At 40.8% G+C, this 12,929-nt stretch overlaps 1 protein-coding gene across 20 annotated transcripts in view; it reads left to right on the forward strand.

Annotated features, from left to right (window-relative positions):
* MACF1 (microtubule actin crosslinking factor 1) overlaps window positions 1–12,929 on the forward strand; it is a 341,804-nt gene that overhangs the window by 227,561 nt on the left and 101,314 nt on the right. For all 20 annotated transcript variants that reach the window (XM_067725581.1, XM_067725580.1, XM_067725586.1 and 17 more), the window contains 5 exons: window positions 1,571–2,089; window positions 2,886–3,062; window positions 3,318–3,441; window positions 4,255–4,463; window positions 4,844–5,161. In XM_067725581.1, coding sequence (XP_067581682.1) covers window positions 1,571–2,089; window positions 2,886–3,062; window positions 3,318–3,441; window positions 4,255–4,463; window positions 4,844–5,161 — 1,347 coding nt within the window. The remainder of the gene's footprint in view (window positions 1–1,570; window positions 2,090–2,885; window positions 3,063–3,317; window positions 3,442–4,254; window positions 4,464–4,843; window positions 5,162–12,929) is intronic.

A 12,929-nucleotide genomic window follows, 5' to 3' on the forward strand; every position in this document is an offset into this window, starting at 1 on the left:
CTATCAGCTCTCACTTGTGTTATAGTAACTTCTGGTCTCCTTGACTCTTGGCTTTTACCCTCCAATCCATTCCCACACTATTAAGTGATCTTTTTAAGATGCTGTGTCCCTGCTTAACCCTTTTAATAGTTCCCTGCTGCCCTTAGGAAACTATTTCTTACTCATCTCTACTCATCTATTTATTCAGCAAATATTGAGGGCCTGATGCATGACAGGTATTGGAGATAAACCAGTGAACCAGCCAGATCCACCATCTCCAAGACATTAACTGACATATGCAGGTATATTGTATTACATGATTGAAAGACTATTCAGGGAACTTAGAAGACACACGGATCACATACGTTAGTGATCCCTTTATAGCGTACAAAACTGGTTTAGCTGACATGCTTCTGTTGAACAGCCTGTGTGGGCCATTGCCTTATTTTGTATTCATAGGATTTCTGCCTCTTGCATGCTGCTTCTGTGCTTGGAAGATCCATTGTAGTGTGTACCCTAAAGCCACGGCAGTCTTGGCACAGAGCAGAAATGGTCCTGCTGTCACAGGGGCTTCCTGATACTGCTTGATGGCAGCTCCATCTAGGAAGGACACTGTCTTACCTGTGGGTGGATGAGAGTGGGGACATCTGGGCAGTATACAGACAAGCTGTAGTACTGTCCCTTACTGTCTCTTTGAGCAGGATATATTTGTCACCCCAGCTTCCCTGAGATGACGTCAGAAGCTGAAGCTATCAGGTTGCTATTGTCCTTCTCTAGGGAGTTGCATAAACAGTATGGATAGTTAAGAACACTTACTGAGCTCCCAGCGACTTCTGTTAGACTCAGGAAGAACATTTTAGGAACAAAACCAAGCAACCACAACTGTCCTAAAAGAACTTACGTTCCACTGAAACAGAAAGAAGGTCTACATGTCTGTACATAGACATAACACATACAAATAAAACGTACAGATTACCTGTACTATCCAGAAATACAGTCTATTCTCACTAATATACAAATTGTTTATTTAAAGAATTAATTTTCCAACATTTTTTCTAGTAGGGACAGTCATCAAGGATATGTGAATGACATATTTCACAGCTTAGCATTTGCAGTTTTTATGCCGTCATATGTATGACTTACGCAGCTTACTGTCTCCTTCCATCAGTGTGGGTAGTTTTAGTGGGCCATTTGTACCTTCTCTTAGATCTGGGGTAGTTTAGTGATGAAGAGAGTCAGGTTCAAGTCACAATTTGTCCCTTAACTATCTGCATGACCTTAGTCAAGACATACAACACCTTTTTGGTATTAACTTATCCCATCCTTGATATGGGACTTATATGGTCGGCCTACACTACAGATGGTGGCACTAGTATTATGAGATAATACATGAAAACTGTCAGATCCTAGATGAGTCAGTTCATCTGGGATTAGTAGATAGCATAATGCATAGAGAGTGAGAGATATTAGTGATTTCTGAGCAGCTGGAAAAGTGACCTATTGAGATCTCTCCCTACTTCTAGCCGTAGACATAAACAAGTTATTGTGGTTTCCCTACTGATTGTCCTTTGTTTGGGGGGATTTTTGCCAGGCTCGTCACCAAGAATTGCTGTCTCAGCAGCAAAATTTCATCCTGGCCACCCAGTCTGCTCAGGCCTTCCTGGACCAGCATGGCCACAATCTCACACCCGAGGAGCAGCAGATGCTGCAAGAAAAGCTCGGAGAACTAAAGGAGCAGTATGTGACTTCCCTGGCCCAGTCAGAGGCAGAACTGAAGCAGGTGCAGACACTACGGGATGAGCTGCAGAAGTTTCTGCAGGATCATCGAGAGTTTGAAAACTGGCTGGAACGGTCTGAGAAAGAGCTGGAGAACATGCACAAGCGAGACAGCAGCCCCGAGGCCCTTCCCGCCCTACTCAAGCGACAGGGAAGCTTCTCGGAGGATGTAATTTCCCACAAAGGAGACTTGAGATTTGTGACTATCTCAGGACAGAAAGTCTTGGACACAGAAAACAGCCTTGAGGAAGGCAAAGAACCATCAGCAACTGGAACCTTAGTGAAGGACAAGCTGAAGGATGCAACGGAAAGATACAGTGCTCTCCATTCAAAGGTAGAGGAGAGGTTCCTGGCAGCCCCTGGTGAAACAGTCATGGCAGCCCTCACACAACTGTGGGTAGTTTCTGGGGCTTACAAGAAGAACCTCAGACACAGTGAACAAGCTGATTTGTAGATTGACCATGGGTAGAATGAGTGTTTATGAGTTCTGAAAAATTGCAAAATATAGAGGCCCAGGGGCTCATGCCTGATCTGAGCAATATCCAGGGGTATGTCTCACTGCAGTGGTGAAGGTGGAAGTGCTCACCTCCCTGTGTCCTGACCAGCAGCCATGGCCTCCCAAGAGACAGAGCACAGGGAGACTTAAACCAAATACACAGTCTTTATTCCTGGACAGAACATCTAGGGTAAATCCTTATCTTCCTCCCTATCAAAGAACTCCCTTTAGCTCCCAAGACATAGAATCCAGTCAGTTCTTCTTACCTGTTTTGTGCTTTTTGCCAACATCTTTCACCCCCAAAAGGAACACGTTTTGTACCTCTCAGTCCCCACCTTTGCCTGCAACCTGATGTGTATTTCTTTGATGGCTTGTCATACAACTGAACCTTCCCAGGTGTATAATAAAGTGGAGGTGGATAGTATGGCTCAAACAGTCAGGACCCCACTTACAGAAAATGGTTGCTACCATCTATCTGTGGGGGCCCACACTAACCTTAACTGTAGTTACAGTCAGTTCCCTGTAACGTAGCCAGAGCTCTTTGGACTGTGCCTGGGAAGCTGCTGCCTTTGGCCTGACCCACTTAAGTCTGCTTTCCCTTCTTCTTTTTTTTTTTTTTTTCCTTATGGCGCAGTGTACACGACTGGGCGCTCACCTGAACTTGCTGCTAGGCCAGTATCAGAAGTTCCAGAGCAGTGCCGAAAGCCTGCAGGCCTGGATGAAAGCTTGTGAGGCCAACGTGGAGAAACTCCTCTCAGAAACTGTTGCCTCTGACCCTGGGGTCCTGCAACAGCAGCTTGTGACCACAAAGGTGAGCCAATACACAAGCTGTTGTGCTGCATGGCTTAGAGTAGCTTCAGAGCGAAGCAAATCCTTGCATAGGTTAAAGGCGGTGGTTGGGATGCCTTGGACAACATATGATTCCTAAAAACTTTATTCTGATGTCTGTGGCTATGGATAAACAGAATTTATTCTATAAAGCTGCTCAGTAGCTCTCAGTCCCTAGAACCAGCTTTGATTATGCACTTGTGATGGTTTTCTTTTGTCCTTTTTCATGGACAAGCAGCAGTTGCAGGAGGAATTGGCTGAGCATCAAGTACCTGTAGAAAAGCTCCAAAAGGTAGCTCATGACTTCATGGAAATTGAAGGGGAGCCAGCCCCAGACCACAGGCATGTTCAAGAAACTACAGGTATGAAGCAGCAATAGCCAGAGTGTTCCCCTAATTCCTAGTATGTGCCTCTGTTCTGTAACATATCACGTTGTGTTGTACAAGTATCTGTGGTGCTAGCTAGGGGCTGTGGATATAAACACGAATAGCTCACCCTCTAATGAACTTTATTCTTACACCATACGAGGCCTTCATGGTCTGACTTCAACCTCTTTTCCCCAGGCACTCGCCTTCTAGCCACACCCAACTTCTTTCCTTTCCCAAGTCATTTCCTCATTACTTTACCCCTGAAGTTTTTCCTATTGCTTAGCTGCTAACATTTATTGAGTCCTTACCGTGCATGATGAAATCTTGCTCGTGCTTCAAGATGTAACCGGGAAGTTACTTCCTTTGTAAAGTCCTGACACCACCCCCGCCCCGACCCCCAAGAAGAAGTAAAAGATAAGAACTAATCATTCTTCCTTCGGGTTTCTCTAGTACAGTACTCCTAGTACCAATCTAGCACTTATGATTTTATTATTGTGGTTAGTTGATGTGCCTTCCACTACCTATGCTCTCTTTTAGAGTTTTAAGGTTTGTAAAAGGCAGGGACTTTATCATAATAATCTTTAGTCCTCAGCATCGAGCACAATTCCTGGCACTTAGTAGGTGCTAAATATATAATGCTTCTTGAATTTGGTTCAAATAGTGATGTATTTAGGCTTATTTTTCTTTCTGTTTGTCTTGATTTCTGTTGTTATTATAACTAACATGTACAATTTAAATATGTTTTCTTTTTAAAGTGCAACACAAAAATTGTCCCCACTCTCTCTTCTCATGGCCTTGAATTTCCAGATTCCATACTCAGCCATTTCCAAAGCCTCTCCAGTAGCTTGGCAGAGCGCTCTGCTCTGCTGCAGAAAGCCATTGCCCAGTCTCAGAGTGTCCAGGAAAGCCTGGACAGCTTGTTACAGTCCATCGGTGAAGTTGAAAATAACCTGGAAGAGGAGAAGGTGGCACCGCTGTCATCAGGAGTCATACAGGAAGCCCTGGCCACTAACATGGTGAGACCTGCGCCCCAAGAGTTAGCATAGTGGGTATATTTGCCATGTTCCATAATGATATCATTTTGAAAAAGTATCAGGAAGAGAATTCATTTCCATGAATCTTCTAATAAGACTTAGAAATGTCGACTAATCCGTGTAAAGGTTTGTCTACCCAATTTCCAAACCATTGGTAAGCTTGAGGAAAAGTGGTGATGGCAAAGTCACTGGTCACGTGGGGTGGAGAACTGAGGGTATTGATGGTATTCTGAAGTTTCAGTTGCAATCCTCCAACCCTCCTTGAGGAGGTGAGCATGTAGTTACTAGAAGCTTATTAGTTTGTGGCTCAGATATCCTGGAATAAGTGAGCCAGGAGCTGACAGACGTGTTCTTGATGACAGAAATTGAAGCAGGACATTGCTCGGCAGAAGAGCAGCTTGGAGGCCACACGTGAGATGGTGACCCGATTCACGGAGACGGCAGACAGCAACTCGGCCGCAGTGCTGCAGGGCAAACTGGCCGAGGTGAGCCAGCGCTTTGAACAGCTCCGGCTACAGCAGCAAGAAAAGGAGAGCTCCCTAAAGAAGCTTCTGCCCCAGGCAGAGATGTTTGAGCATCTCTCTGATAAGCTGCAGCGATTCATGGAAAACAAAAGTCGGTTGCTGGCCTCTGGGAATCAGCCAGATCAAGATATTGCACATTTCTTCCAACAGATCCAGGTAAGGATATATCTGCCAGATGGGCAGAATAAAGGGGAAAGAAAGGCAAGGAAAAAAACATATTTACTGAACACATAATATGTCAGTCAATGTACTGGAAACTTTACCTGCATTGTCTTAAAGAATTCTCACAGCCATCCTGTAAGCTAGATATTGTTTGTTCATTTTTTAAAAACACAGACTAGATTTATTTTTCACTCATATTACATGTTCAACCCACATCAGCAGGAATACTTAGCTCATCAAGGTCACTCAGTCTTTCAAGTTGATGGAAACTTCATCCTGACATATGTTTTCATGATTACTACTGCAAGGGGAAGAGGACATATCATATCCATTTACATTTTATTAGTCAAAGCAAGTTTCACGTGACCATAGCTGACTTTCAAGGGGGTGGAGAAATGTAATCCTACCATATATCTAGTAGGTGCAGAGCTGAAAATCTTTGGTGAAGAGTTATTACCTCCTGTAGATATAGATGTATATCCAGGAACAGAATTGCTGGGTCATAGTACCTGCCTGTACCTAATTTGACCAAGTAGTAGCTAACTTGAGCTCCAGAATGGCTGCACCTGCCCACATTCCCACCTGTAGTACCTCAACATTGTTGGATTCTCACATCGCTGCCTTGGGTTTATCCAGCTATCTAACGTTTTCCATATTGTACTGCAATCTCATTGTTTTGTTTGGTTTGCTCTCCTAACTTTTTGCTTTTTGTTTTGAAAATTTTTAAACTTACAGAAAAGTAAAAGGAACAGCACAGTAAACATCAGCATACTTTTCACCTGGATCCACCAATTGCTGTTTTTTCTCTCTTTATAAATATATAAAAGAGTATCACTATGGGCTTCTATTTTCATTATCATCATTGTTCTTTTTTATGCTCAAACGTTTTCACATTTGGTCAGTGGGTGCCCCTTTAAGCTGTCTCCTGGTCTTTTTGACATGTCCCTACCAGTATATGAGTACTCTCTTACTTTCTGGCACAATAAGATGTGTCATGGTCACCTTGTAGTTTCCCTGTCCCATACCTGAAATCACCTGTTTCTCCAAGGAGCCTTATTTTTACTGGAGAAGTGTGATTAGATATCAAAATCCAGATAAATAGATGAGCCCGTTAGGGTGTCATTGCTTCTAGGTCCCTTAAGTGGATAGGATTAGGAAATCTTGAAAGTTTTTTATATCATGTATTCATACTGATAATCCAGCTCGAACTCAACACCATAGGATTCTTCCTCCATTCCCTATTTGTATCTTCCTCTGCCCACAGGGAGAACCCTCGTTTCCAACAACTTAATATATTATTTGCTATATCCTACAATAAAATAAGATCACTTTGGAATTACACTATTATTTCTACCAATAACAAACCTACTAAGTAAAATTCAAGATTTCTTCAGATTTCTTTTTGTCCTGAGACTCTGACCTACTGTATACTATGTTCAAAGTTACCTGAATTTTTTTTCCCCTGTAATTTCTTATATAATTAGCTTTCTTTGTTTCTATTTGTATTCAACTCTAGGATTTTATTTTTCTTTGTAAAGTTTTATTTTTAAATATGTGAAACATTAAGAAAGCTCAGATTTTCCAAGACTGCTTTCTAAAGGATCAACAGTTGACTAAATTCTCATGGAATAATAATATCTATCTTGAAGAAACTATTTTGGGAATTAAAAAGTATCGGAGGTTGGAGATTGGTTCAAGATGGCGTAGTAGAAGGACGTGCTCTCACTCCCTCTTGTGAGAGCACCGGAATCACAACTAACTGCTGAACAGTCATCGACAGGAAGACACTGGAACTCACCAAAAAAGATACCCCACATCCAAAGACAAAGGAGAAGCCACAATGAGACAGTAGGAGGGGCGCAATCACAATAAAAGCAAATCCCATAACTGCTGGGTGGGTGACTCACAAACCGGAGAACACTTATACCACAGAAGTCCACCCACTGGAGTGAAGGTTCTGAGCCCCACGTCAGGCTTCCCAACCTGGGGGTCCGGCAACAGGGGGGAGGAATTCCTGGAGCATCAGACCTTGACAGCTAGTGGGATTTGATTACAGGAATTAGACAGGACTGGGAGAAACAGAGACTCCATTCTTGGAGGGCACACACAAAGTAGTGTGTGCATCGGGACCCAGGGGAAGGAGCAGTGACCCCATAGGAGACTGAACCAGACGTACCTGCTAGTGTTGGAGGGTCTCCTGAAGAGCAGGGGGGTGGCTGTGTCTCACCAGCAGCAGAAGTTCTGGGAGGTACTCCTTGGCGTGAGCCCTCCCAGAGTGTGCCATTAGCCCCACCAAAGAGCCCGGGTAGGCTCCAGTGTTGGGTCACCTCAGGCCAAACAACCAACAGGGAGGGAACCCAGCCCCACCCATCAGCAGACAAGTGGATTAAAGTTTTACTGAGCTCTGCCCCCCAGAGCAACACCCAGCTCTACCCACCACCAGTCCCTCCCATCAGGAAACTTGCACAAGCCTCTTAGATAGGCTCATCCACCAGAGGGCAGACAGCAGAAGCAAGAAGAAGTACAGTCCTGCAGCCTGTGGAACAAAAACCACATTCACAGAAAGATAGACAAGATGAAAAGGCAGAAGGCTATGTACCAGATAAAGGAACAAGATAAAACCCCAGAAAAACAACTAAATGAAGTGGAGGTAGGCAGCCTTCCAGAAAAAGAATTCAGAATAATGATAGTGAAGATGATCCAGGACCTCGGAAAAAGAATGGAGGTAAAGATCAAGAAGATGCAAGAAATGTGTAACAAAGACCTAGAAGAATTAAAGAACAAACAAACAGAGATGAACAGTACAATACTGAAATGAAAACTACACTAGAAGGAATCAATAGCAGAATAACTGAGGCAGAAGAATGGATAAGTGACCTAGAAGACAGAATGGTGGAATTCACTGCTGTGGAACAGAATAAAGAAAAAAGAATGAAAAGAAATGAAGACAGCCTAAGAGACCTCTGGGACAACATTAAACGCAACAACATTCGCATTATAGGGTTCCCAGAAGGAGAAAAGAGAGAGAAAGGACCAGAGAAAATATTTGAAGAGATTATAGTCGAAAACTTCCCTAACATGGGAAGGGAAATAGCCACCCATGTCCAGGAAGTGCAGAGAGTCCCATACAGGATAAACGCAAGGAGAAACACTCCGAGACACATAGTAACCAAATTGGCAAAAATTAAAGTCAAAGAAAACTTATTGAAAGCAGCAAGGGAAAAATGACAAATAACATGCAAGGGAACACCCATAAGGTTAACAGCTGATTTCTCAGCAGAAACTCTACAAGCCAGAAGGGAGTGGCATGATATACTTAAAGTGATGAAAAGGAAGAATCTACAACCAAGATTACTCTACCCAGCTAGGATCTCATTCAGATTTGATGGAGAAATCAAAAGCTTTACAACACACCATTGTAAAGCAATTATACCCCAATAAAGATGTTAAAAAAAAAAAAAAAGCTTTACAGACAAGCAAAAGCTAAGAGAATTCAGCACCACCAAACCAGCTCTACAACAAAGGCTAAAGGAACTTCTCTAAGTGGGAAACACAAGAGAAGAAAAGGACCTACAAAAACAAATGCATAACAATTAAGAAAGTGGTACTAGGAACATACATATTGATAATTACCTTTATGTGAATGGATTAAATGCTCCAACCAAAAGACACAGGCTCGTTGAATGGATACAAAAACAAGACCTATATTTATGCTGTCTACAAGAGACCCACTTCAGACCTAGGGACACATACAGACTGAAAATGAGGGGATGGAAAAAGATATTCCATGCAAATGGAAATCAAAAGAAAGCTGGAGTAGCAATACTCAAGCAGGTAAAATAGACTTTAAAATAAAGAATGTTACAAGAGACAAGGAAGGACACTGCATAATGATCAAGGGATCAATCGAAGAAGAAGATATAACAATTATAAATATATATGCTCCCAGCATAGGAGCACCTCAATACATAAGGCAACTGCTAACAGCTATAAAAGAGGAAATCAACAGTAACAAAATAATAGTGGGGGCCTTTAACACCTCACTTACACCAATGGGCAAATCATTCAAACAGAAAATTAATAAGGAAACACAAGCTTTAAATGACACAATACACCATATAGATTTAATTGATATTTATAGGACATTCCATCCAAAAACAGCAGATTACACTTTCTTCTCAAGTGCGCACAGAACATTCACCAGGGTAGGTCACATCTTGGGTCACAAATGAAGCCTCAGTCAATTTAAGAAAACTGAAATCATATCAAGCATCTTTTCTGACCACAACACTATGAGACTAGAAATCAATTACAGGGGAAAAAAATGTAAAAAACACAAACACATGGAGGTTAAACAATACGTTACTAAAGAACCAAAAGATCACGGAAGAAATCAGAGAGGAAATCAAAAAATACCGAGAGACAAATGACAATGAAAACACAACGATCCAAAACCTATGGGATGCAGCAAAAGCAGTTCTAAGAGGGAAGTTTATAGCATTACAAGCCTACCTCAAGAAACAACAAACATCTCAAATAATCTAACTTTACACCTAAAGGAACTAGAGAAAGAACAGACATAATCCAAAGTTAGTAGAAGGAAAGAAATCATAAAGATCAGAGCAGAAATAAATAGAAACAAAGAAAACAATTGCAAAGACCAATAAAACTAAAATCTGGTTCTTTGAGAAGATAAACAAAATTGATAAACCATTAGCCATACTCATCAAGAAAAAGAGGGAGAGGACTCAAATCAATAAAATTAGAAATGAAAAAGGAGAAGTTACAACAGACACCACAGAAATACAAAGCATCCTAAGAGACTACTACAAGCAACTCTATGCCGATATAGTGGACACCCTGAAAGAAATGGACAAATTCTTAGAAAGGTATAGCCTTCGAAGACTGAACCAGGAAGAAGTAGAAAATATGAACAGACCAATCACAAGTAAAATTGAAACTGTGATTAAAAATCTTCCAACAACCAAAAGTCCAGGACCAGAGGCTTCACAGGTGAATTCTATCAAACATTTAGAGAAAAGCTAACACCCATCCTCCTCAAACTCTTCCAAAAAATTGCAGAGGAAGGAACACTCCCAAACTCATTCTATGAGACCACCGTCACCCTGATACCAAAACCAGACAAAGATACTACAAAAAAAAGAAAATTACAGACCAATATCACCGATGAAAATAGATGCAAAACTCCTCAACAAAGTACTAGCAAACAGAATCCAACAACACATTAAAAGGATCATACACCATGATTAAGTGGGATTTATCCCAGGGATGCAAGGATTCTTCAATATATGCAAATCAATCAATGTGATACACCATATTAACAAATTGAAGAAGAAGAACCATATGATCATCTCAATAGATGCAGAAAAAGCTTTTAACAATATTCAACACCCATTTATGATAAAAACTCTCCAGAAAGTGGACATAGAAAGAACCTACCTCAACATAATAAAGGCCATATATGACAAACCCACAGCAAACATCATTCTCAATGGTGAAAAACAGAAAGCATTTCCTCTAAGTTCAGGAACAAGACAAGGCTGTCTACTCTCACCACTATTATTAAACATAGTTTTGGAAGTCCTAGCCACAGCAATCAGAGAAGAAAAAGAAATAAACGGAATCCAAATTGGAAAAGAAGAAGTAAAACTGTCACTGTTTGCAGATGACATGATACTATACATAGAGAATCCTAAAGATGCCACCAGAAAACTACTAGAGCTAATCAATGAATGTGGTAAAGTAGCAGGATACAAAATTAATGCACAGAAATCTCTTGCATTCCTATACACTAATGATGAAAAATCTGAAAGAGAAATTAAGGAAACACTCCCACTTACCATTGCAACAAAAAGCATAAAATAGCTAAGAATAAACCTACCTAGGGAGACAAAAGACCTGTATGCAGAAAACTATAAGACACTGATGAAAGAAATTAAAGATGATACCAACAGATGGAGAGATATACCATGTTCTTGGATTGGAAGAATCAATATTGTGAAAATGACCATACTACCCAAAGCAGTCTACAGATTCAGTGCAATTTCTATCAAATTACCAATGGCATTTTTTACAGAACTAGACCAAAAAAATCTTACAATTTGTATGGAGACACAAAAGACCCCAAATAGCGGAAACAGTCTTGAGGGGAAAAAATGGAGCTGGAGGAATCAGACTTCCTGACTTCAGACTGTATACAAAGCTACAGTAATCAAGACAATATGGTACTGGCACAAAAACAAATACAGATCAGTGGAACAGGATAGAAAGTATAGATAAACCCATGCACCTATGGTCAACTAACCTATGACAAAGGAGGCAAGGATATACAATGGAGAAAAGACAGCCTCTTCAATAAGTGGTGCTGGGAAAACTGGACAGCTACATGTAAAAGAATGAAATTAGAACACTCCCTAACACCATACACAAAAATAAACTCAAAATGGATTAGAGACTTAATGTAAGACTGGACACTATAAAACTCTTAGAGGAAAACATAGGAAGAACACTCTATGACATAAATCACAGCAAGATCCTTTTTGACCCACCTCCTAGAGGAATGGAAATAAAAACAAAAATAAACAAATGGGACCTAATGAAACTTCAGAGCTTTTGCACAGCAAAGGAAACCATAAACAAGATGAAAAGACAGCCCTCAGAATGGGAGAAAATACTTGCAAATGAATCAACGGACAAAGGATTAATCTCCAAAATACATAAACAGCTCTCGCAGCTCAGTATTAAGGAAACAAACAACCCAATCCAAAAATGGGCAGAAGACCTAAATCTCCCCAGAGAAGACATACAGATGGCCAAGAAGCACATGAAAAGCTGCTCAACATCACTAATTATTAGAGAAATGCAAATCAAAACTACAATGAGGTATCACCTCATACCAGTTAGAATGGGCATCATCAGAAAATCTACAAACAACAAATGCTGCAGAGGGTGTGGAGAAAAGGGAACCCTCTTGCACTGTTGGTAGGAATGTAAATTGATACAGCCATTCTGGAGAACGGTGTGGAGGTTCCTTAAAAAACTAAAAATAAAATTACCATATGACCCAGCAGTCCCACTACTGGGCATATACCCAGAGAAAACCATTATTCAAAAAGACACATGCACCCCAATGTTTATTGCAGCACTATTTACAGTAGCCAGGTCATGGAAGCAACCTAAATGCCCATCGACAGACAAATGGATAAAGAAGATGTGGTACATATATACGATGGAATATTACTCAGCCATAAAAAGGAACAAAATTGGGTCATTTGTAGAGACATGGGTGGATCTAGAGACTGTTGTACAGAGTGAAGTAAGTCAGAAACAGAAAAACGAATATCGTATATTAACACATATATGTGGAATCTAGAAAAATGGTACAGATGAACCGGTTTGCAGGGCAGAAATTGAAACACAGATATAGAGAACAAACGTATGGACACCAGGGGGATAGTGGCAGGGTGTGGTGGTGGTGTGATGAATTGGGAGATTGGGATTGACATATATACACTAATATGTATAAAATGGATAACTAATAAGAACCTGCTGTATAAAAAAATAAAATTCAAATTTCAAAAAAAAAAGATAGCTCAAAAGTCAAAACTTTTCAAAAAGTTATAGTCAGGGTGTAGGAAAGTGAATAAGGATATACTCTCACTCTCTTCCGTGTGTCTTCTATCCCATTCACCCCCCACAGGTAGTGGATTTCACATTTATTATTTCTATTTATTTTTTCCAA

The sequence above is a fragment of the Pseudorca crassidens genome, chromosome 2 (genome assembly GCF_039906515.1).
Source record: "Pseudorca crassidens isolate mPseCra1 chromosome 2, mPseCra1.hap1, whole genome shotgun sequence".
NCBI classification, from domain to species: Eukaryota; Metazoa; Chordata; class Mammalia; order Artiodactyla; family Delphinidae; genus Pseudorca; species Pseudorca crassidens.